Genomic DNA, 25,512 nt, shown 5'->3' with positions numbered 1-25,512 from the left:
CATAAGCCCTGAGCATCACACATACTCACACAATTGTAACCATGCCATGGCTACCCACAGAAGGAGAGACAAACTTTTCATAGATTTCTAAAATCACACATGAACTTCAAACTTACGTCTTCCTATCCATCCATGACCATTTGCTCTTAACCTGTTAGGTGACTCTGAAAGTTGCTTTAATATGAAATGTGAACTTGAATTTTGGGCCACATTTATGAAACTTTCATGTCTAACAGGTTAACAAATCCAAGGTCCTTCTCTACTGACTACTTTCCACTCACGTGAGATATTCAGAACCCCTACTAACCATCCCTCCCCCCACCCCCTCATCCAGAGACACAGGAAGATAGTAGCTGCTTCAGAGGAAGGGAACTTGCATGTGGGTTTCTCTGTTATCAAGACTGCAACATACTGAAAAACATAAAATTTAAGTTTTATTTATTTTTACATGTATGAGTTTTGACCTGTATGTAAAATGTATGTATCATGTATATGTAGGTATGTACTAGTGCTTACAGAGATCAGAAAAGAGTGTCAGGTCCTCTGGGACTGGAACTACAGAAGGTTATAAGCTGCCAATTGGATGCTGGGAACTGAACTCATGTTCTTTAAAATGTACTACTGCCTGGGATTTTTTTTTAAGGTTTATTTATTTATTATATATAAGTACACTGTAGCTCTCTTCAGACACACCAGAAGAGGGCATTAGATCCCATTACAGATGGTTGTGATCCATTATGTGGTTGCTGGGATTTGAACTAAGGACCTCTGGAAGAGCAGTCATTGTTCTGAACCACTGAGCCATCTCTCCATTCCATGAACTCAGGTTCTTTATAAGAGCAGCAAGTATTCCTAAGTGCTGAGCCTCTTCTCCAGACCCCCAACTCAAATTTTTTATGGTATATAAGCTGTCAATAAATCTATTTTCAAGGGGGTTTTAGGGAACAAAATCCACAATGTAAGCTTAATTCTACCAAATGTGTGAGAGGTAAGTTATACTGTGGGAGCTGTTAAGACTCTGCTACCTAAAAGTTCTCTTGTTTAAAAAGAAAAAGATTCAATTCTAGTTACAACTAAAAGAAAAAATACTCCTGTCTCTTCCTAGGAGTTTAAAACATAAATGCATAACAATTTAGCATCACTAACCCAGAGCGGAAGCACAGCTGTTTATTTAATATAGCAGTGGAACTGAAGTTCCCCTTGCTGGTTTCTGGAGGTAGTCAGATGCACCCACCAGGGTTTGAGCAACCCATGAGTTCACTATCACAGGAGCGATAGAAACTGTGCTCGGACCCTAAGAGGACTGAGTCACAGCTTAGTCCTCAGTCAGTCTGAAGGGGTGAAGCCCAGAAACTTGCATCTTCAAACAATCTCTCTGGGTTTCTGTGTCACTGGGTCAGGGAATGAAAGTCCCATAAACATCACTGAGCTTTCTAGCAGCCCCTAACTGGAATCAGGATCCATTAGAGCCCCTTTCCCTTTATGAACTTCATCTTTCATACTCTTAATCACCTAGATAAATCCTATGTAAAAAGTTGCAAGTGATCGTTTTTTGAAGTATCCAAGTCTTGAACATAAAGAACATCTCTGAAAAACCTAAACATGTAAAGTAATCTTTGGTCTCTGGTCAAGAGAATAAGTCTTGGGAGTGACGCTTAAATTGATTTTAATTAAATACAAATGTTGCAAGTTCTGAGAGATAGCCACCACCTTGTAGGACTTCATTTCTCTGGCATATCTGCTTAGACCAATCTAGGCACACAAAAAAGGCAATGTGTAAGGGAACTCCAACCCCACCCAGCAGTTCCATGTGAGCAGCTAGAATCCAGTCTGGTTCTCCAACTTAGAGTCTGCCATGTCCCAAGTCCCCTGCACTGTGAGGACAGGGGGCCTGCTCCTCTTCTTTCAGTTCACTTGGGCAACTCTGGTGCTGACTCCGTGGAAGTTGAGCATGGTAGCCACCAGTTCTGGAAGGTCAAAGTCATGCTTCCAGCCCCAGTCCTTCCGAGCATTGCTGTCATCTAGAATCATGGGCCAGCTCTCCGCTGGGAAAAGACACAGGAGAGAACATTGGATTATCCGGGCTCTGGATTTGTGAATGCTTGGATGGATTTTATGTGAAGGCAGAGAGGGAAGCTTGTCTTTGACTGGAGTAGAACTAGTACACACTCTTCCGCAGACACTGGGTGAAGGGAGGGACTCTGATCTGGTTAGCATGGCTCACAGGCTTTGCTTCTCCCTACATTCCTAAAGCTAGCCACCAAGACCTATTCCCTTGTTTGGTCACCTCCTCCTCTTGAGGCTGATTACCAAGGTCCAGCTATCAAAGTTCAGAAGTTCAGCAATCAAAAGCCACCTTTGGCTCACCTAATTTAAAATTAAATACCTCATCCTAATATGGAGTTTCCCATTTTACCTTTATAAACCACCATTTTCCAATGTGCCATGTCTGTCTCCTCTCTATCCAGAGGCAGTCCTTTTTTGTCCTCTGTGGAAAACACCCTTTACCCACCTCTCTTGCTCATTTTCTCTCCTCTCTCTTGTTCCCTTCACCTTCTCCCTCATCCTCTATCTCCTGTCTCTGTCCTTCTAGAGCAAATAAATCTCCTTTCTGCTGAGAACTTGGTTCTGGGTCCTGAGCTGATTCTTTCCCTTTCGCTGGGCACCTGCACTGGGTTTTCATGTTAGTAAAACCTCACAGAGTTTTAAATGAGGACATTCTTATGTCCAGAAGAGTGTTCTGGACCATAGGTAATGGTAAAATGAGGCCGGACTGTTTCCTGAGCTGGAACCTTTAGCCCAAGGACCCGTTTTCCACACGGAAGCATTTGTGGATGAACCACCGCAGCTCCTCAGCCTTAAAGCCTCCCTAATGGGGTGCCATGTGTACTCACGAACCCTATTTTGAGCTAGAGTGGACTGGCATGTGGACCCACCTATAGCCTGTCGGAGGGGGTCTACACAGTAGGTGATCTGGAAGTCAGGCGCGTGCTTGCGGAGCGCCTGGGCCAGCTCTTCGGGGGTGAAGCTCATGGCACTGATGTTGTAGGTCCTCATGGACAGGTTCTCCGCAGGAGCTTCCATGACTTCCAGTGTGGCCCTGAGGCAGTCACTGATGTACATCATCGGGAGCCTGGTGCTGGCCTCGAGGTTGCATTCAAATGTGCCGTTCTTCGCTGCAGCGTGGAAAATCTCGACTGCGTAATCTAAAAGAGAACCCTGGCCCGTGGATTTTCTCAACAGGAGAGAGAAGGGTCAGAACTGAGATGCCAGTTCTTCAGTGCTCTTAATACAGAACCTCTTTAGAATATTAAAAATGCTAAGTTCCCAAAAAAGCTCTGAATGGATGGGCTACATCAAGATTTACTGTTATACACAAATAAATGAGAAAATTTTCAGTTACTGCACTTTGGGGTCCAGGGAGATTAAAAACACTCCCTACTTGGCCATCTCTCTTGAAATACATGGAAACTAAGGCAGCCAGTTTCTGGACTAAGCAGGGTCTCCCTGAAACAAGAGAAATTAAAGATGAAGGAGACTGAAGATTGCACTTACCAGTTGTTCCTCCGCCAGGCTGGGAATCTGCAGAAATGATTCCAGGATATCTCAGGCACCGGAAATCTAACCCATACCGGCAATAATAGTACTAGGAGAAAAGAAAGCCGACTAGAGAAACAATAACAACCTTGCAGATCAGATAAAACAAAAAACAACTTTTTCCTAAAATATCATCACATGTAGTTAAACTAAACGGTTCCTCAAAAGAATAAGCAAAGGATGGCTCAGTGGATAAAGGCACTTGCCACACAGCCTGGTGACTTGAGTTGGAGCCTCAGAACCAACATAAAGGTGGAAAGAGACTTCATAGTTGACCTCTGACCTCCACACACATGCTGTGGCACATCTGTGTGTGAATATACACACATAACCTGCACAAACACAATTTTTTAAAAGAAAGGAAATGGGATTTTCAGAATTTCTATGTTTCTCACTTTTGTTTAATAACACTCAGGGTTTTTTTTTTCTTTGTTTATTTGGTTTTTTTTGTTTGTTTTTTTGTTTTTTTGTTTTAATCTTCTAAGAATCACCATCTGAGTGTTAAATCAACCCTGTAAACGATAGAGCAGCCTGCAGGTGGCGCTCCTGCTCCCTGCCGTGAGTACTACAGGTTTGCTTCAATGAATGGAGTTTGATGTCCACTGCTTAAAGGAACAGGCACTGACTATAGTGTACCGTAAAGACAGAGTAAGAGCATGGATGAAGTTTTCCACAGTAGCTCCTGGTCTGGAGAGATGACTCGGTGAAGAACAGAGTTAGAGTCTCTAGAACCCACTTAAGAAAGCAGGACACAGCATGTGGCTGTAATCCAGCACTAACAAAGTGAGACAGGGTCCCAAAGGCTCAATGCCTGTAAGCTTAGCCTACTTATTCCAGGTTCCCTGTCTCAAAATTTAAGGTAGAGGGGGATTGAGAAAGACACCCAACTTCTTGTTTGTTCCCCACCTTTATTCTCTCCCTCCGACCCATCCCCTCTCTGTCTCTCTCTCATACAGAAAGTTTTAACACTCCCACCAGTAACCCCAGTGTCAAGAGCCTTACAAACGAAGCAGGCAGCAAGCACAGACAGGAGCAGTTTTGAGGCCAGAGTATCCAAAAGTTCTGTGTATTACTCCCACGGCTATGGACAAGGGGCAACCTACAGCTAAGCTGTTCTTCAGTGCCTTACAAGTGGCCTACACCTGACAAACACACCAGCAAATTAAGCATCTCTGGGGTGCAAATGTTTCCCTGAGAATGAAGCAGAAAGTGTCTGAGGCAGAAAGTATGGGGCCGGACACTTAGAATCATCTGGTCCTGAACACTGGACAATCTTGCCAAGAAATGCTTACTTCCCCCATGAGCTCCATGTGGACCTTGGATACCCCATAGATGGTCCTAGGCCTTTGAATACAGAGATCTGGCGCAGGGTTTCGAGGAGAGGTAGGTCCAAAGGCTCCGATCGTGCTGGGCACGAACAGTCTCACATTGTATTCAGCTGCAACATCTAGAATGTTGTGCAGTCCTGAAACAAACAAACACTTTGAAAATCTGAAAATAAAACTTCTTACCAAGAGCTGGGGGCAAAAAAAACTGGCCCCATTGGGCCAGAGCCAGCTGCTCACCAGTTATATTCACATCTCTGGCCAAGGACACATTTGCCTCTCCCACGGCGCTCAGCAGGGCACTGTAGTGAAACAGCCAGCTGATACGGTGGTTCACCACGATCTCACGAAGGCTCTTGTGATCCAAGATGTTGGCATAAACAAACGGGCCTGTGATCACAGAGTGACAAAGGCTACATGCAGAGCTAAATGGACTCCCTGGTCCCCTGACACTGACTTGAGATCTCATTCTCATTTTCTCTCACCCTCCCTCCCCAACCTTACTGGAGCAGAACCTGGTTAGGTAGCCTAGGCTGGATAGGAACTGTATGGGTCCTTCTGTGCTAGCCTGCTGAGCACTGGGTTAACAAACAGCTGTGCTCCATCTCCCATGTCTGCTTTCTTGGAACTCTTTGCTGTTGTTGTTGGTGTTGGTGGTGGTGGTGGTGGTATTGGTGGTGGTGGTGGTGTGTGCATATCCACGTGCCCATAGGGACCAGAAGAAGATGCTGAAGTTATTGGTGGTGAGTTCTTGTGAGTACATGTACCCGTGGAGCCTTAAAGAGATTCTTGAACCCTCTAGAGCTGGAGTTACAGGTGGTTGGGGCCCACTTGACGTGAGTGCTGGTAACTGAACTCGGGTCCTCTGAAAGAGCTCTTAACCAGGGAGCCATCTCCCCTCTCTGTATTCTTCAAGCTCCTTTCCTCATCAAATAACTTAATTTATGGGCTCTTTAAGTCAGCCAGCCAAAAACTCAAACAATGGAAATCAGAAATTTTAGTCCAAAGATTGTTTTAAGTAATATCAAAATAGATTATTCCAAACTTCAGGCTCCACAGAACACTTCTACTCCTTGGCATTTGAACAGCAACACTGAAAACACACTTTTAAGCCAGAACCACGCTCAAGTCCCTCTTTGGGTTGCGTGTGGACTCCTCCGTGAGCTTCCCCTCTGACAGTAGTTTTCACAGTAAAACATCAAAGGCCATCTATGTCTTACCACTATGGAAGACATGAGCAGGGGGCTTCCTTATGTCTGATAGAATCACGTTGTCCTTCCCAAATCGTTTCCTGTAGGGAAAGAAATGCCACCGCCCCCAACATGTCAGCAGTGTCAAGGATGCAATTCTTTGGTAACTGTTTCCAACAGACACTGCAACTTCTGGGCCTTCCTCGGTACCACTGTCACATGCCCCTCCGATTCGCCTCCCTGGGCTCGCACCTTTTCTTCTCATAGCCTGTTCTGTGCTTCTGTCTCCCCCCCCCTTACTGTACTGTCACCAATGCCATCTCCATGTCCTTGGCACCTCCTCTGCTTCACCCTCTCACCCTGCCATCCTTAACCCCAGAGTATTCCCTTCCAACTCCTATAAGCACTGGCCCCTGTCCTTTGCTCCAAACAACGGAAGAGTAAGGGGTTCATTAAGGGTAAGTGGTTCATTGGGGGTGATGACTCTCCCGGTACCCAAGTCAGGACCAAGAGCAAAGAGCTGGTTTTGTGCCCAGGAGGCAGAATGAAATGTGTTTTATGAAGCTAGTTAGGTGGGGCCAGAGGTTAAAAAAAAAAAAAAAAAAAAAAAAAAAAAAAAAAAAGATAGCCAGTGTTTACAGAGACAACTGTACACCTTTAAGAACTTGGTTTTGAAACTCTTACCTCAAGAGGTTAGCAAGTCCTACTCCCAGCTGGCCAAGACCCCCTGGGTGAAGAAGAAAACAGGGTGAGACCAGAATTCGAATCTGTCCTGAGCAGAACAGTGGAATATGACTCCCCCTGTCTGAATGAGTTGAATCGAGGGTGGGGGATCGAGCTGATGCAGTACTGCTGTACACTCAGAGCATAGGGTAGCCACTGCCCATGGTGGACTGGAATCAATGCAGGTGAGAGTTTTGGAGGTGCCCAAGAGGAAGAGGGAAGCAAGGACGCAAGAAAGTAACATTTATGCTGGGCTCAGCTCCAAAGAGGAGAGTGCAAGAAAACATTTAACAAAAGGACAAGGGACATGCTGGTGTGGTAGTACACACCCTTAGATCCCAGCGCTTGGGATGCAGAGGAAGGTGATCTCATGAGTTCAAGGCCAGCTTGGGACAGATCCTACCTCAGAAATGAAATAAAATCAGTGAGGACAGCTGTAAAATTTAGGCAAGACAGCTGCATGGCAAGAAGATGGAGAGCAGCGAGACCTCCTGTCAGTCAACACGAGACTGAAACCCAGAGGCCTAGGGAGGCCTCCCCGGTGGAAAACATGGCAGGGGAGGGAGAAACAATGTGTCAATCAAATGAGTGGTTGTCTTGGGCTGCTTGGAAGCACCTTGTCAGTGACATCATGGGACTGTAGTGAAGAGGTGATGAGCCAAGCACTGAGAACCAGAAGCTCCGCCAGGGCTTAATCCTCTTGTATTTCTAGCGTGCCAAAGTGCAGTAACAATGTGAGAGAGTATGATGGGCGATTCTGACCTTAGGCTGGCGACTCTGGCCAAGGAAAGATGTGCCTACGAGAAAGATGTGTTCCAGAACTGTTACCCTTGCTGTTAATTCGGCTTTGCTGCCCTGACCATTATGTGTAATGCAGAAGGAAACCAAGTTCCAGGGCAGCTACGTGGCCCCTGAGTCCATTCAGAAAACAAGACTATTTCAGGGAAAGCAAACATAGGCAGCAGTTATGAACGAGTAAGGGAAGCTAAAGATGGAAGAACCACGCCATTTTGTTCGATCCTCCATTTTAGTTTAACTGTTAATTCCCAAACCTGGGAGACTGGGTGTTAGACAGGCTCCCTGGTATGCAGACAGATAGGGAGAGAGGTTATGAGCAGGTAACAAAGATGGTGAATTTTCAAGCTGTCTGGCTTCTTCCTCGCCTTCCTGACCCCAGACAAAAGCCCAGCAGTTTAAAATAAAAGCCTTGTGGGCTTTTCTTCCACCAATAGGGCCCTTGAAGATGGATCACTCAACAAGTTCGCGGCCAGCTCAGGACATGGCCACACAACAGTTGTGGGCCAGTCTGTCTTTCTTTAAATTCGCCAACTCCAAATTAGGGAAGAAAACTCTTTAGAGCCTTTGAAATCTCCAGCCCTCTGCCTAAGAGACTAGAGTTTTGGCTTCAAGTCCCCCTCCTGTTCTCCGCCTATTTTGCAGGGAGTCCTTTTCTCTGCGTGCCCGACCTATGTGTCTTCTCACCCCCAACAAATGCCTGTCTCAGCTGCTGCTTCTGTCTGGCATGAGAATTTTCCTGACTTTAAATTCTTTAACTAGATGAGAAAACTAACCCCATCAAGACCCTTGGATGCTAACAAAACTACAGTAATTGGGTTTTAGGACTAAAGTAACTTATTCTTCTGGATTCCTGCCTTCCTCATCTTCATAGGTAAATAAGAGACATCTCAGCTGCAGGCACATACTCTGGGTTATCGTCAACTACCCAGGACAGAATCCTTCCCATCCCCTGAGACATGGAGGAAGACTCTCCCATTATGCTGTTTATTCCCGAGCTTTCCTTAAAGCCCCTGCTATGCTGCTGTCTCCCTGTCTACAGTGTTAATAATCCTTCTGAAAAATCTCATACCCTAAAAGAACAATCTCTTTGAATCCAAGCCCAAGACTTTTCAAAAGAGGCTGTTCCCAATCATAAAAGGGGACCACGCCAACGGAAAGTATTTGATGATGGCATGCCTCATTCCGAGACCCGTTTTGCAGTGGGACCATTAAATCCAGCTCTGGTGTTCATCATAGACTGCTCTGATATAGTGAAGCACACTCCCTGTCACCCCAAAGAAAGCAGGGCTCGCCCCACAAACGAGGAGGAGAGAAACCAACCTGTGATCAAGATCCGAGGAGGTTCTGCTTCCGAGAAGGAGGTGGAGTGGAAGTTGGCATCTGCTGGGATTCGATGCTGGGAGCTGCCCAGAAACTGCAAGGGCAAGACAAGCTTCTGGCAGCTAGAGGCTTTGCTCTGTGCTGTCCTGCTGACCACCTGTTTCAGCATCCCGAGGAGCAGCATCTGTTCTGATACCCTGGGAGCAAGGAAGGGTGGAGTCCATTACTAACTTTACATCCATTTGGCCCTGGAAAGAAGCTACCCCTGAAATCACACTCATGACAGTTCAGGGTCAGCACTTTCTTTTGTGATTCAGGAATGCATCAGACTTAACCGCTAACTTTCCTATAGGAGGTCAGTCATGCGCCTGCTTTGAGTCAGGTTCAGAGACAAAAGGATAAAAGTTCACACAAAGCCTAATTGAAACCAAGCCAGATGCAAACCCACAGTGGAGGTCAATAAAGCCTAACCAACAAGCACCAAACAACAACAAACCTGCCCAAAAAACAAAGGAAACCAGTCACCAGATCTGTTGAGAGCTTGCAATCTTGACTACAGTTGCTATCAACCTGTGCACACCTACCATATGGAGGGGTAAGCAGGCCCCAGACTAAGTAGCTGAGCATTGTTGATCTGTGCTTACTCTTCAGATGTCACGTTTGCAATGAAGTAGACTAGGGAAGCAGATGGCTAAAAGAAAAAGGCCTAGCAATATTTAGTAAGCTGTGAACAGCCTTTGTCTGACTCCCACATCCTTCGGGAGGCTCATTTTGAAAAGCCATTTTCCAAGTACTTCCAAGACCACGAATGTGCAAAGACTTCCCTTCTCCTCCTTCCTTCACCAGCAGACCGTGGAGCCCTTGTCTCAGGAAGTTAAGAGGTTCATACACGCAGGACTTGTGTCCACACTGTGAACTCAAAGCTCCCAGGAGAAAAAGGGAGGCTGGGGCAGGACAGACACACCTAAGTTACAGACTACAAAGATGGCTGACCACTTAGAACAGGTAACTGTGGAGAATTGAAATATTTACATCCTCCTTGGGTTATCACTGGTCTCTGAAATGGCCACCTGTTGCTCACCACTGTGTCCAGCCTATTGTGACTTATCAGGTGAATCTTTTCAGAATGTGGTAACTTAGCAGACACTAACTCCCACCAATTCTAAAACTAACACCGTCATCAGGTTGTATCCAAAACATAACAAAGATATTTCTCTGCTTTGCTCCAACCCACTTACCTCGTGTTCCCATAAATGGGTTTAAAAAGTGCCTTGAATAAGGACCTTTTGTTCCGCAATGATGAAACTGTTTCCCTCCAAATGTGAGTGTCTTTGACCAAAGAATACAGGTTGAGATACCCCTAAATAATGTTTCATGGCTGTAGGCAAGGTTACCTTATGAGTCATGGGAGGGGCATTTTTTTTTAAAGTATGAAAAGTTCAGGCAGTTAAAACTCCAGGTGGTGAGGCTCTGCAGAACAGCTGAGGCCCTTCACCCCAGATGGCCCATCAGGGGATCTGGACGAGCCTTTTGGTCATGGGCACGTCCCTGGCTTTACCGCTCAGATAAGAGGCAGCCAGTGTTGGCCCCAATACTCAGAATACAGGGGACATCTGAGACTCTCCTTAACCACTCTCAGGGGGATGCTGTTGGAAAAATCCTCCCTGCAGCCAACACCAGGTAAGAACTCAGATCAAAAAGTTCAAAAGGAGACAGAGGAGGCCTTTGAACCACTGGACCCCCCGGGACATTGAAAGTCAAGGACAAATTCCAATTCCAAAAGGCACAAGAATGACAACCCCTCTTCCCCACACTGCTGACCTATCTCATTGTACCCCTCAAGGAAGTCACAAGGAGGTGCCTGATGGCTGTTCTTAGCCGAAGGCCAAATGTTTTACCCTGGCAACATGGACAACACGGACCTGTGCTGGCTCTTAATCCACAAACAGGCAGCACTGGTCCTCCTGCATGCCACAGGCTAGCAGAGGTGCCCGAATCTGCCATGCTTTAAGCCTACTGCCATGCTCTCCAGTCAGAGCGACAGAACCTTCCACACAGTGCAGCTTTTCCAAGGAAAGACCATTGCCCTGCTACTGCCCAGATCATCTCCACACAGCCACATGCTGCATTCAGCCATCTTGCTCCACAGTAGGCCATGCAGTGATAATTCCATAATCCGATGAAGGGATGCAATAGTCAATCAGGTGAGTGGTGGCATTTCCTACTGGTGTGTTTCCTGGGCCTCCACTGTTGTGTGAGCATGACTAGCCCCACAGCAGCAGCAGCAGCCCTCAAACTTCCCAACTTCAAGATTCACTTACACTTTTAAAGACAGAACTCACTGTATAGCACCAGCTGTTTTGGAACTCACAGAGATCTGCCAGCCTCCCAAATGTGTGCACTACCACACTCAGCCTCCTTTACACGCTTAACAACTGCGGGCTGAAAGCCAGGTGTGATAGCACACAAGCCCTTGACCTCGGCACTGCAGAGGTAGAAGCAAGCAGATCTCTTTGTTAGGGACAGCCTTGGCCTCCGAGTTTCAGGACAGCCAGGGCTACACAGAGAAACCCTATCTTAGAAAACAAACAAAAACTGTAGAATGAAAGGTTTGTGTGAATAGCATCGTCCCTTTACTGTATTGAGCATTACTAAAGCTATTTTTAATATTTTATTTATGTGAGTACACTGTAGCTGTCTTCAGACAAACCAGAGGAAGGCATTGAATCCCATTACAGATGGTTGTGAGCCACCATGTGGTTGCTGGGAAGCGAACTTGGGACCTCTGGAAGAGTCTCTTAGCCACTGAGCTATTTCTCCAGCCCAGTTAAAGATACTTTTATGAGAGAAACTATATTTTCCAAAGCAAACATAGAAACCATGTAATAAAAAGAGCGTACGGTCAAGACGTCAGGTGGTTCTCACATCTGCTTCCGTGCTCAATCTGTCTTGAGTTTTCATTGGAGCATCGGAAGAAAATGCAAACTCCTACTCAAAGTGGTGCCATGGACGTTTCTAGATATGCATCTCTGATACTTCTCTAGAGGCCGGAGGTCAGCTAACCTTTAACTCGTGTGTGACGTCTGTAGTGGGTGCATACACCCACATATGCACCTGTGGATGAGGGCCAGAGATGGAGGCTGGGAATCCATTCCCCTCTTCGCCTTTAATTTTTGAGTCTGAGCCTGAAGCTCAAATTCTGCTAGGCTGGCTGATGGATTTCAGGATTCTTCCTGTCCCCCGCTGCCCACCTTCCTCCCCAGCATAGACCAGGAAGTCTAGATGAGCAGCATCATGCTTGGCGGTTTCCATAGATCCGATTCAGAATGGTCCTCACTAGTGCATGACAAGCAGTTCCCAATAAAACGGAGCCGCCTTTCACTCTCTAATTCTCCGTAAGGGTGGCTGCATGAGTGATCTGTCAGGCCACCACTGCACACGTGCCGCGCTGTGCCTCTTAGTCTACCCTGGTTGGTTTTGTTGTTGTTTTGTTTTGGTATTTCAAGACTATGTAGAGCAGGTTGGCCTTGAATTCAAAGCAATCCATCTGCTTCTGCCTCCGGAGTGCTGGGAGCCAAAGGCATGAGCCAGTCCACCCATCTCTATCTAATCCTTTTGTGTAATCTCTTCGCCCATTTCTTAGCTCCATGCACTAGACTTTTGGAAAACGTTGGTTTGGTGAGTCAATGAACTACTTCCCTCTGCAGTGTCAAAGTCACTCTGGCAAATGCCCCAAACCTCCTAGGTGTCAGGAATGAGCCCCTTTACTTGTTCCTTGGCAGGGCAGCAGACTGCTTTCTTCAGCTTTTAGACTCCATCTTCCAGCTTCCCGAGTATGAATAACCAATCTGTCCATCTTTTCAAGCAGAACTGACGTCCTGTCAGCAAGAGTGGACGGATGGACCGGCTCACACTTGGGTCCTACAGATGCTTTGCCACAAGACAGCGTCACATTTGCTAGGAAGAGGGAGCTTTATCGTGCTTCCACACAGTATCCTATAAAGACTGGCATTCAGAAGCCGAGGTCCTTAAGGGAGCAGTAAAAGTGACTTACAGCCAGAAATCTATGCTTGTTTAAACCAGTAAGGCACATGCTATATTACAGGCCTGGTCGTTCGATTTCTTTAAATACTTATTAATTGTGTGTGTTTAAACATTGACTGGTAGAGACTTGGCCGCATATACACAGACTGAGTGTCCTGCAGTGTGCTTTTCCTCACAAGTGGATAAATTTTCAATGGTGGCTGCATTCACCATGCTGCTCATGTAACGGTGAACCTATGCCAGGTCAGTCACAGGACTCCCAGTAGATGGTTGGAAACAAAATAGTGCAAGTGTTGAGCCACCTTTTCCCATTCTGTGGGACTGAGGTGAGCATGTGTTGGTGATTCTGGGAATCAGGGCTGCTGGTGCTTGTGTATTGTATTAATTAAGTCCGTGCTGCTAGTGCTTCTGTATCCAGCAAGTGAATGCCACACACTGCCAGGCGTCACTGGATTCCTGGTGGCCAGCTGCTGCCAAAAGGGAGTTGGAGAAATGGCTCAGCAGTTCAGACCATTGGGGGTGGAAGCGCTGTGATTCTGTCTGATGTCCTTTCCTCTGCTGCTTCTGGACAGTATAATTTGATAATCTGGCGACCCATCCAGCTTGATACTTCAACAGCAGTTTATTTTAGTTTATAGTCTGAAAAATCTAATCATTTGGGACTTTCAACGAGTTTGCACTATCTAGTTGAGACCTTCAAGTCACACTTTCCAGAGGACTCTCGGTGGCTTTGTCTCGACGTCATTCCCTGATGTCACTGCATCATTTAGAAGGCTGACAGGAGATCCACAGGGCAGCAGGAAGTGGAGGGGCACACTTTTAGTTACACCCTTCTCTCTGGATAAACACCCCCTTCGTGTGAACTGGCTCACATCAGCCTTCCCTGCACTCACGGGCTCGGACGGCGATGCCAGCTGTGGGCTGAAGTTTTCTGTTAGCCCCTGACAAGCCAATCATTCATTCTTTAGCATAAAAATATATGAACAAGGGCTGGAAAGATGGCTGAGTGGTCAAGAGCACAGACTGCTCTTTGGTTGGTTCAGAGAAACCACACAACCGTCTGTAATGGGATCTGATACCCTCTTCTGGTGTTCGGGTGTGCATGTCGATAGAGCGATCATATCCATTAAATAAACAGATAAATCTTTAAAAATATATGAATGGATATCCTTATATTGCAGTATTATTGAATTTCCGGTCACAAATATGTACACTTGCCTTTTGATGCCTTTCAGTGTGCATGCAGGAAAACTCAAATCCAAAGCCACAGAGATTTAAAAAATAAAAAAGGTTTGAAAATGTACAGAAGTGCAAACCACTTTCATCTCTCGAAAGACATAGAGATCCCCTAAGCCTGAGTCTTACAAGACTCTAGAAACACAAGGCTACTCAAACACACCTCTCCTTAGCTACCAGAGGCCAAACTCAGATCTGAGAAACCCCTAGTGCCCTGGGGAAGAAAATGCAAACAGCAGAATTCTTCCTCCAGCGGTTTGACCTTGTGGACTCTACAAAAGGAAGGTATTGGGGAATCTTCAGGGTTCTCCAGAACAGCTTTTGCAGGGCCAGAAAGTAAATTTTCAAAGAGCAAACATGATCCTTGTTCAGTCTTTGTTAAAGTCAAATAGTCAGTAGGCAGTGGACCCTCTCCCAAGCTCCTTGTGGACTTTGACTGCAAAGAATGAGACGGAGAGGAAAATGCACTCTTCCCTTCAAACACGATGACTTATTTCTTCCATCCAGAACATGGAGGGACCCTCAGAAACACTGCGAGGGGACCAGCACTGAGACCAAGCACTGGAGATAGGCTTGGTGCTCAGCTGGATTTGTGTGTATTTGCGCCTGGGTGCAAAGGTCTCCCGTGAGCTGCTGTAAGCCCAGGCTTCCTTGAGAAATGGCTCAGGTGAGAGGATTCTCGGGGTTAGTTACACTGTTCCAGGTGTCAGAAGCAGTGTTTGTGTCGCTGGAGTCCACCAGCCGTGCCAACTTGAGAAGCACGGAGATCAGAAGCCACCAAGACGTCATCTGTACTCTAACTGATGGTGTTCTCAGACTATGGTGGCCCAGCTTTCCCTCTGGGAAGTTGGATTCCATCCCAGCAGTCCTGGGATAAACAGTTGTGCTTTAGTCGACGTTCTTTAGAAATAGCCTTTTCCACGAGGAAAGGCTTCAGTGCTCCAACCACAACCACCCTAAACTTCTAACAGCAACCATTCTTAGTCACAGGGACTAAATGGAGACCTTCGGAGTCTCGAGCCCATCACGGTAAGCATAAAATAAAACAGTGTCCACCTTGCATGACTGGATAAAGGAGCGGCCTATACAAACAGCAGAATTTCAGCCTTTTAACAAAAGAAGTCAAAGACAACAAAAATGAGAAATACTGACACATGGTACAGTATGGGTGGGACCTGAGGACATGGGGCTGAATGACATAAAGACACACACAACTGCTCCACCCCAGTAATGGATAGTCAGCGTTCCCGGAAACAAAGTGGACATTGCCTCAGGGAGAGAGAAGCATGCCAGAGACCTGCTGCAGGACAGTGCACATAGGTCATTACCGACTTTAGAGGATTTATGTATTTGTGTATTTTATGAGTATGGGCGGTTTGTCTGCATGCACACCCGCACACCAGAAGAGGGCATCAGATCCCATTAGAGACAGTGGTGAGCTGCCAGGTGGAGACTGGGAATTGAACTCAGGACCTCTGGAAGAGCAGCCAGTGAACCACCTCTAACCACTGAACCACCTCTCCAGCCCCACATTACTGACCTTTTAAAAAAGTGCTTAATATAATAATTCTGTTGCTGGCTGCCCATAGCCATGGTCAAACAGAAAAAAGTTTAATGAGTTTCGAGACTCAGAGTAAGGTCTGCACAAATACATTTAAACTTGCGCACGCACGCGCACACACTTCATGAAGTATGAAGAAACCAGGACACCAGGCAAACCCCAATCCCTTCTATACCTCTTCCCCAAGGACACAACCTCCTTCTTCTCAAACCTGCCCTAAGACTTTATCTTTCTTTGCTGTCTCTATAGGTAACTTTTTGCTGTGTTTAATTCCTGTTTTGTTCTGTGCCCAGAAATCTGTTAGAAAAGGACAGCACTGCCTAAGTGGTAGCATCCTAATGCCAGTGTCCTCTCGAGCTAATTGGTACTGCCAGCCACGCCCACCTTCATTCGAACTGCGTTTACACACTTCAATCATAGGCCTTTGCAACTAGTAAGGAACACCAGTCAAGGCAGCCACCACACCACTACTCCCACTCTCCGCCAAAAAAAAAAAAAAGATCAAAGTTAAGTTCCAGGTTCAAGAGCATCTCCCAGTTAGCCCCAGAGCTCGCCTCCTGGGGATCAGGGCCAGGCGGCACACCACCATGCTCTCACTGAGTCTGGGGAGTCTCCTTATTCTCCTAAATCAGACAAGATGTCAGCATATTGAGACTTTAATATAAGCAGACAACCTAGAAAAGGTATCTGGCAAAACTCTGTCCATATTAACTTCGATCATGTCATTAAAAAAAAAAAAAAAAATATATATATATATATATATATATATATATGGAAAGGCTGGAATTTACATACTGGTCCCTGAAAGCAAGAAAGCTTCAGGAGTGAGCTACTTAGTGTCTCGGAGGGAAATTCTCCACCCTGTCTCCGGCTTTCACCTGCTGAGGTTGGGAAATAACAGGAGAAACCCGGGACAGCCAGCCTCAGCTTGCTCCCAGATGAAAAGGGTGTGGGGGCCCTCCCAAGCCATCCTTCGGGAAGATCGCATCCCAGATTACCAGACAAACCAGTTTTCTGGGAGCCGCGTGCCCACTCCTATTCCTGAGAGGTTGAACACTGCTAAAATCAGGAGGGAGCGGGCGGCGTCTTGCCAACCTGGGATACCCAGAGGCCCATCTCTCCCCTCGCCGCCCACAAAACAGTGGCGCCCTGCAGTCGCCCCGGACCCCAACCCAGACAGCAGACTTTGCTGGTCCTCCCGCGCCCCGAAAGAGGTCCAATTCCTGGGCACAGGCGCGGCAGGAGACACGTCGGACCATCTCCTACACTGACCTGAAGACGCAGAAGGCTGGATGCTGAGAAAGCCGCGTGGGAGCCAGAGCAACACGTGCGGAGCCGAGAGTTTGGTTCTGCCTTTTATCCTTTCTCCGCTCTGGACCCGCCTCACCGCGGGAGCCGCGCCCCCCACCTCACCTCCGCCCCAGGACGCCTGTGGCAAACTCACACCTACGTCTGGGACCGAGCAGACCTTGCGGCTGCACCCGAAGGAGGCCACTCCCCTTCCATAATGGATTGGGGGCTAGATTTGGGACAATGCAAGCCGGGGAGATCTGCTGCGGACGAGTGTCTGGTGGCACAGCTGCCAAGAGCCAAGCACTTAGTCGTTTCTGGTTCCTGGGAACACCGATATTAAATTAAGTGGCTTTCGAGGCAAGGACTAAGCAGGATGGAGCAGCCGCTCAGAAGGGAGGGCTTAGGAATTCTGAGTGGCAGTCTCAAGCCAGACCCCACCGTGCACAACCGATCCAAGGGCTCTCCCATCTGGAGCTGAAAGAGGCGCGGTGTGAGTGTATCTCCCTTGGCAGTCCAACGTTGTAGCTGTCTTGCTGGAGCAAAAATATTTTACGTTTAATTAGAGGAGGTGGGGTAGGCGTGAGCCATAGCATTCCCGTGGAGGTTGGTAGACAATTTGCCAGGGTCTCGGAGTTTGAACCCAGGTTGTCAAACACCTTGATCCACTGAACTATTGTTAAACATTTATTATGTTAAACATTTCCCAAGATTGATTGACTTGGGAACTGATAGTGGAAAGCCAGACTATTACAGGTTGGGAGCCAAAATTATCTCCGGAAATCTTAGTCTCTGGGAAGCCATTTATTGCCTACCCCTCTGTGTGACCTAACATCCTTGTGACCATTAGTTAATACCTTCGGGAATGTACAAACAAGACCCCTAGCTTCTAACAACCCTGTGCTGGTTAATTTTTTGTCAGCAACGTTAGACTTCCCAAGGAAGAAGGAACCTCAGCTGAGAAACTGCCTCCGTCAGATTGGCCTGTGGAGTATTTTCTTGACTAGTGACTGATGTGCAGGACCCAGCCCACTGTGCACATGGTACCCACGGGCGGGCCAGCCTGAGTTGTGCGAGAGAGAAGGCCAAGAAAGCCAAGGGGAGCAAGCCAATAAGCAGTACGTTCTACCATGGTCTCTGCTTGAGTTCCTCTCCTGGCTTCTCTTCACGATGACTATAACAGAGGCTCCCAACCTATTGTCTCTCTGTGGGTAGGGGTGTCACATTTCAGATATCCTAGATACCAGATATTTACATTACGATTCACGACAGTAGCAAAATTACAGTTATGGAATAGCAACAGGATCATTTTATGGTTGGGGCTCACCATAACACGAGGAACTGTGTTAAAGGGTTGCAGAGTTGGGAAGGTTGAGAACCACTGAACTATGAGCGGTAAAGTGTAACTAACTCGTCCCCCTCCCCCAGTTGCTTTTGGTCATGGGGTTCGTCACAGCAATAGAAGCAACAAGAACAAATCCAAATAAGATAATGTCTGAGGGTGACAGCAGCTACTTCCTGTCTTCACTGCTATGGCTGGTCTGATGTTTCCGTCCACGGATTAGAAATGTCTTCATTTGAGCTGGAGAGATGGCTCAGTGGTTAAGAGCACCAGCTGCTCTTCCACAGGATCTGTGTTGATTCCTAGAACTGACATAGTAGCTAACAACCAACAATCTGTAACTCCAGTTCCAGGGGGTCCTACCCCCTCTTCTAGGCTGGTGCCAAAATACACAAACATGCATGCTGGCGAAAACATTCATGTACGTAGAATAATTTTTTTAAAAGTCTGAAATGTATGATTTTTGTTACAAAAATTTCATGTAACTGTTGCCATGTTGGAATGTGATATTTGGGATCACCTGACTGTTTCTGCTCCATGACTTTCACATTTGGCTCCAGAATGAACTTCCTCCCCATTGTGAGAGCTGTGTTTTCTGTGTCTGCATGATCTCTTCTTGTGTGTTCCTCTTTCCAGTGTGATCACGTTATGTGACCATGCCTTGATGTTTTAGGGGTACAGGTCTAAAACACACTAGTAACAGTGAGGTTTCTAAGCAGTCGGGGTTTGATATGAACAACAGTGTGGTTCCAGGGCAAGCAGCAGGTCCAAAAACAAAGTTGAGGAATCTGCCCTGTAACAAGACCTCTAAGGTCCATGGGCCCCACAGATGTAAGGTCCCTTCCAACATCTGTGAAGTAATGAGGGTTGGTTTCCTGTGTGCAAAAATGCCTAGTAGGTGTGAATCCTGACTGGGTGCCTAAGAGGCTGTGAGAGAGCCATATTGGAAGTACCCTGCTGGGGGCTTCCTGGCTTCAGAGCCACAGACTTCTGTGCTAGCCTGGCTCTCCAAGTCTGTGCCTTCCTTGTATCCTGTGCTTTTTGGTCAGCAAAGGAAGCCTCTGTGAGCCCAGCTTAGGCAGTGGGTGTGATGGTTTGTATATGCTTGGACCAGGAAATGGCACTATTAGGGAGTGTATCCCTGTTGGAGGTGTGGCACTGTGGATGTGCGCTTTAAGACACTCATCCTAGCTGCCTGGAAGTCAGTGCTATGCCAGCAGCCTTCAGATAAAGATGTAGAATCTCAGCTCCTCCTGCACCCTGCCTGCAGGAATGATGCCATGTTCCTGCCTCTGAATCTGAACCTCTGAATCTGTAAGCCAGCCCCAATCAAACGTTGTCCTTTATAAGAGTTGCCTTGGTCATGGTGTCTGTTCTTAGCAGTAAAACCCTAACTAAGGCAGTGGCGGGTAGGATCTGTTTCACTTCCAGTGTTGAAGCTTTGGCTTTCAGCACAAACCCAATATTTAAAACATGGATAAGCGTCCTCTAGTATATACTGATCCAAAGAAGTATGGACTTGGGGGTGTAGCTCAGCTGTCATGGTGTCTAGCAAGCACAAGACTCTGGGTGGTGGCACATCCCCTTAGTTTAGCGCTAGGGAGATGGAGAGAGGAGGATCAGAAGTTTAAGGTCATTTCTAGTTACCTCGTAAATTCAAGGCCACCCTAAGCTGAGATTCTGTGTCTAGGTCACTGTTCTATTGCTGTGAACAAACACCATAAACAAGGCAACTCTTATAAAGAATTGAATTGGGGACTGTTTAACACTACAGAGGTTAGTCCATTCCAATCCTGGGGGGGAGCATGGCAGCACATAGGCAGACCTACTGAGGAAAAGTAGTTAAGAGGTCTATATCCTGATTTGTAGAGAGAGTATGGGACGGGGGAAGGCATGGCCTCTTAAAATCTCAAAGCCCACCCCAGTGACACAGTTCCTGCAATAGAGTCACATGTCCTAATCTTTCTGATCCCTTCAAATAGAGTCACACCCTGATGTCTACAAATTTAAGTGTGTAAGTAGGGCCATTCATCTTTCCCTTCTTTCCTTTTGTTTTGTTTTTATTCACTTTACATCTGGTCACACCCTCCCTCCTCTCTTCCCAGTCCCACCCTTATAAATCTCTCCCTCCATTGCCCCCTCCCCTTTTCCCTAGAGAAGGGGACCCTCCCCTTGGGTACCACCCCACTCTGAGCCATCTAGTCCCAGCAGGTCTAGGAACATTCTCTCCCTCTGAGGCTTAACCAGGCAGTCCAAGTTGGCGGGAAGGGGATCCAATGGCCTGGAACAAAGACAGAGACAGCCCAGTGAGGGTCATTCTTATTCAAACCACCACATTGTCTTAAAACAAATGAACAAACAAGCAAAACTAACTGTATTTCTAGCCCGAAGGAGGCCAAAGCTGGGAGATCTCTGTGAATTCAAGGCCAGCCTGGTCTACATAATGAGTTCTAGGCTAGTCAGTGCCACACGGTGTGCAGACTTGTCTCAAAAGCATGAGCAAATTCTCCTCCAGTCTTCAACAGGCTTATTGAAGAGTGTTTCTCTTTCCTGTTCATCCCTATACCTAACCGTGTGCTAACAGATCTAGTTCCGGTTTGTTTCAGACCCACCGATGTACTTAAGGAACAATGACCAACACGTGCACGTTGTACAACAAAAAGGAATGGGGGTGTAGTGGGGTGGGGTGGGGTTCCAAGGAATGCAAAATGAACTTAGAGTTAGAGGGAATAAAGGAGGATTTTTGGACCTGAAATTTATTGGCTCTGCCTGACAGACATTGAGCTGAGAAACAGATCCTCTCCTGATTCAAGCTATTAGTCCATTTTCTGCGGCTGTAACAGAATACTAGGGAATGGATATTTTACTTTTACGGGAGAGGTTCATTCAGTCCACTTTAAAGACTCAAGTGCCTGGCACCAGCATCAGCTTCAGATGGCACTGGTGGCTGAAATACAACCCAGAAGAGAAGTGACCAAGGAGTCGCAATGCAAGAGGTCAAACTTGCTGTGTGGCCTTGTTTCCTAAGAACCCACTCTTGGAAAACTCACCTGCTCTTCAGAACCAGCACTGATCCCTTCCTGGTGCTTAGCGTCCAACCTTTTATGATACTAGAGCAGGGTTAAAGGTTCCACTACATTGAGGACCAGGCTTCTAGCCCACAAAGTTGGGGGACAAAGCAAGTGGACTCAGACTGGAACTTAGACCACCTGCTGTCCTGGTCCTCAGACCCACCCCACTCCACTATAACTAAACCTCTCCCTCTCCCAACTTGGGGACTTCAACTCCATAGCTGTGGGAGGCTATGTCATAATCTTTCTCATTCCTCAGAGTACCCTGAGCATTCATCAGCATTCCTGGGGGATTTTTGAAGCCACCCCTAAGTCTGACTTGGCTGCTAAAATCCTTGGCTGCTCAGTCCTTTATGTGAAATGGCATGTTTGCATACCACTAACTCACATCCTCCTCTGAACGATAGATGTTCTCTAGATTTATAGTGCTTAATACAATGAAATATAAATGTGATTATTTAGGGGATGTCACATTCAGTACAGACACAATTTGTTGTCAAATATTTTCAGTTCGTGGTTAGTTCAGTCATCATATGTGAAACCCCTCAGACACAGAGTATACACAGGAGATAAGTTCCCCTTAGACACTGAGGGATGGGTGCAGTTAAGATGACGACATTAGTGTAAAACTTAATGGAATAAGAACGAGAAAGGTGGGTACTTGGACACAGAAATACAGAGGTTTTCCCCTTGGCTCTGGCTAAAGAAAAGATCAGCCAATTTGTCTATAAGCCAGGGCATGCCAACAACTGGCTATCAGAAAGCCACATTTAAATTGCTAATCAGGGAATTGGTGTGCCCAAAATGTGTTTTCAGAGTATGCTGTGATTTTTTCCTACCATCTCCTCTCCTACTGCTGTCTTCCATGTTGAGATGTTGGGTGCTCGGTTTCATTTTCACAGGATAAACTTTTTTGTCCTTCTAATTTTTCATTGTTTTCTGTATTTTCTGACTACAATGAGGATTAATGTGGCAACTGTCTTAGTTAGGGTTTTTATTGCTGCAACAAAACACCAGAACCCATAACCAAGTTGGGGAGGAAAGGGTTTATTTGACTTACACTTCCACATCACTGTCCATCATCAAGGGAAGCCAAGACAGGAACTCAAACAGGACAGGAACCTGGAGGCAGGAACTGATGCAGAGACAATGGAGGGACGCTGCATACTGGTTTGCTCAGTCTGCTTTCTTATCGAACCCAGGACCAACAGCCCAGAGATAACACCATCCACAATGGGTTGGGCCCTCCCCCATCGATCACTAACAAAACACTCTACAGTGAGACCTTAAGGAAGCATTTTTTCTCAATCGAGATTCCTTCCTTTCAGATAACTCTAGCTTGTGTCAAGTTGACATAAGACTAACCAGCACAGTAACTGTGATGATCAAGGATCATCTGAAATCAGCTAGGGGGCAAACCTCTGGCACTCCTATGAGGAATCGCCTAGAGGAGCGGGCCTCTCAGACTGTGTGGAGACTATTCTGGTTATGTTAGTTGATATGAGAAGATCCATCTTAGCTGTGACCAGTTATTCCAAGAGTGCAGGGGTGGGTGTCAGTGTGCATCCTGACTGTACAGATGGAGAAGACAGTCAAGGAGTAGGAGGCCGAGCCTCTGTGTTTCCCGGATGTGGGTGTGATGTGACCAGCTGTTCAAGCTCCTACTGCCCTGGCCTCCTCAACATGATGGACTGTGAACTGTTTTTACGTTTGTCCTTGTAATCACATATACTGGAGACAATTTACCCCCTCATATTTCCTTTATCTAGGAATATCTGAACTTCTCCCTCAGTTTTGACAGAAATATAATTCTCAATATCATATGACGGACCTGTGGGGCTCTGTGGCTTTTGATGAGAAACTAGTTTATAATTTTATTGCTGAAGACAAGTAACAAGTTTTTTTTTCTTACTGCTTTCTGAATGGTGTGTGTGTGTGTGTGTGTGTGTGTGTGTGTGTGTTTTCACGGTTTCAGTATAATGGGTCTTGGAACAGGCTTGGAGCTTATATTTTGGAGGCTGCTTCGCTTCTTGATTTCATCTACTTATGCCTTTCATCAAACACGCAGAGTGCTCAGGCCTTCCGTCTAATTCCGCTCCTTGCTGGGATTTCCATTATCCATCGGCTGCCTACTTGATGACGCCCCACTGTTCCACTCATTCTTTCTATTCACACACTGGATCATTTCTTTTTTAGCTCTGCTGACCCTTTCTTCTTCTAGATCAAACATTCTTAAACATTTTCTACTAAGCCTTTCATTTCAGATGTATTTTTCAGATCCAAGATTTCAATTTCTTTCTATAATTTCCATATTTTATTTTTTCCATTTTGCTGAAACATTGTTTAGCACCTTGTCAGTGTTTTCCTTTGACCCTCTGAACACATTTAAGATGTTTACTTGTTTCATAAATCCAGTGTTTGGACTTCCTCCTGTATAGTATAGTTATTTTCTATTTGTTTTGTTCCTTTTAATAAACTCTAATTAATTTATTTCTTTGCATGCATTATATTTCTGTTGATATCGGATATTTGATTGTGAAAACCAGATGCTCACTCAGTCTTCTCTGGTATTTTATACTTGTTACTAAAATCTGTGAGAGGTTGTTTGGTTACTTCAAAATACTAACCATACTTAATACTACTGAAATATTACTGTGGTAGTCTGTAACTTTAATTTTTTCAAAGGCCTATTTGTAATGATCTTAAATACTTTAACCTTCCGTTTAACCCACCACCCACCAGAGGTAGTGGAAAAGAAAGGACACGGGAAGTGGAACTGTTTAGAAAGGTCCTTTGGAGCAACTCCTCCTGTGTTGTCTGGAAACCAGCAGTTTACTGGTTAGCACTGCACAGCCTAGCTCGGCCTCCATCGCTGGCTGTCGAGTTCTAGTTATACTCTCTCCAAACATCACGTGTCCTCCATGGGACTTGCCTCAGCACAGGTCTTACCCCAGCAAGTGCCTGCGTCTGTCTCAGTCGGAGTCCAAGGAAGCAGCAGGAAACTGCGGCATAGCACCAGAAATTTTTGTTGGGTTTCTCTCTATGGAGTCCTGACAAATGCAGTTCAACTACACAGACCAACCAATATATGTGTGCTGTTAGCCAAGAATCCTTCATCACGTGTCCTTTTACGTGTCTGCTTTAGTGACACGTTCCTTCACGAGGCTGCCTTAGTCTTCCACCTGTGTCCACTTCAGGACAACAGTCCTCCACGTGTTTGCCCAGCAACAGCTGACTCTCCAAAGAACCCTTGAGTCTCTGCTGCAGAAGGAGCAGCTTCTTCCGTCCAAACTGTCTTCTCAGAGGCTGATTCCGTCCAAACTGTCTTCTCAGAGGCTGATTCTGTCCAAACTGTCTTCTCAGAGGCTGATTCCGTCCAAACTGTCTTCTCAGAGGCTGATTCCGTCCAAACTGTCTTCTCAGAGGCTGAGTTTCTCTTGTGCAGTCACTGAACTCTGCTGAAGAAGCCACTTCTTCCATCCAAACTGTCTTCTCAGAGGCTGAGTTTCTTGTGTCACTGAACCTCTGCTCCTTCACTTTCTTGGGAAATTATGTTTTGAAAGAGATTTCCTTGAATACCAGAAGTCTTTAACTTTAAACAACATACAAAGGTACTTCTTTTCCTGTTAGTACATCAACCCCATAACTGGCATTCTCCCACACGTGGCTGGGTGTGCACCAAACTTAAAAAGAGATTGCCCCCTGTGCGAAAGCTCCAGAAGTCTTCAGACTTTTTGAGCACACATTTCCCTTGGGCACGTGCTTGGCCCTCTGCACTCCTGTGAACACAGATTGCTCTGAATGTCCTACTTTATCAAAGAATTTCCCCAGTTTCCTACCTTAGCCTTTCTCCCAAGGCCTTAAGTCCACTGTCCATTTGACTACATGTCCCACATATGTACCGGAGAATTTGTTTTGTTTGGTCATTGGTGTTTATGACAGCCGTTTCTAGCCCATGCTGGGTCAGTAGAATCAGGGATGAGGACCTGAATGGGTTGGATTGTCTTTAGTGAGA

The 25,512-nt window shown here is 46.3% G+C and overlaps 1 protein-coding gene across 1 annotated transcript; it reads right to left on the bottom strand.

Moving 5' to 3' along the window:
- Positions 1-1,905: 1,905 nt before the first annotated feature.
- Positions 1,906-9,137, bottom strand: LOC308427822 (L-threonine 3-dehydrogenase, mitochondrial; the record flags this gene model as incomplete). The annotated part of the gene is made up of 8 exons (XM_080926052.1): positions 1,906-2,045; positions 2,937-3,206; positions 3,556-3,646; positions 4,890-5,062; positions 5,163-5,312; positions 6,143-6,213; positions 6,797-6,839; positions 8,954-9,137. The coding sequence occupies 8 exons, from the start codon at positions 9,135-9,137 to the stop codon at positions 1,906-1,908; spliced, it is 1,122 nt and encodes a 373-aa protein (XP_080782178.1).
- Positions 9,138-25,512: the final 16,375 nt, after the last annotated feature.

Source organism: Micromys minutus (genome assembly GCF_963924665.1).
Source record: "Micromys minutus genome assembly, chromosome: 12".
NCBI classification, from domain to species: domain Eukaryota; kingdom Metazoa; phylum Chordata; class Mammalia; order Rodentia; family Muridae; genus Micromys; species Micromys minutus.
Note: the sequence above shows the minus strand (reverse complement) of the source record. Positions and strands in the feature narration are given on the sequence as shown.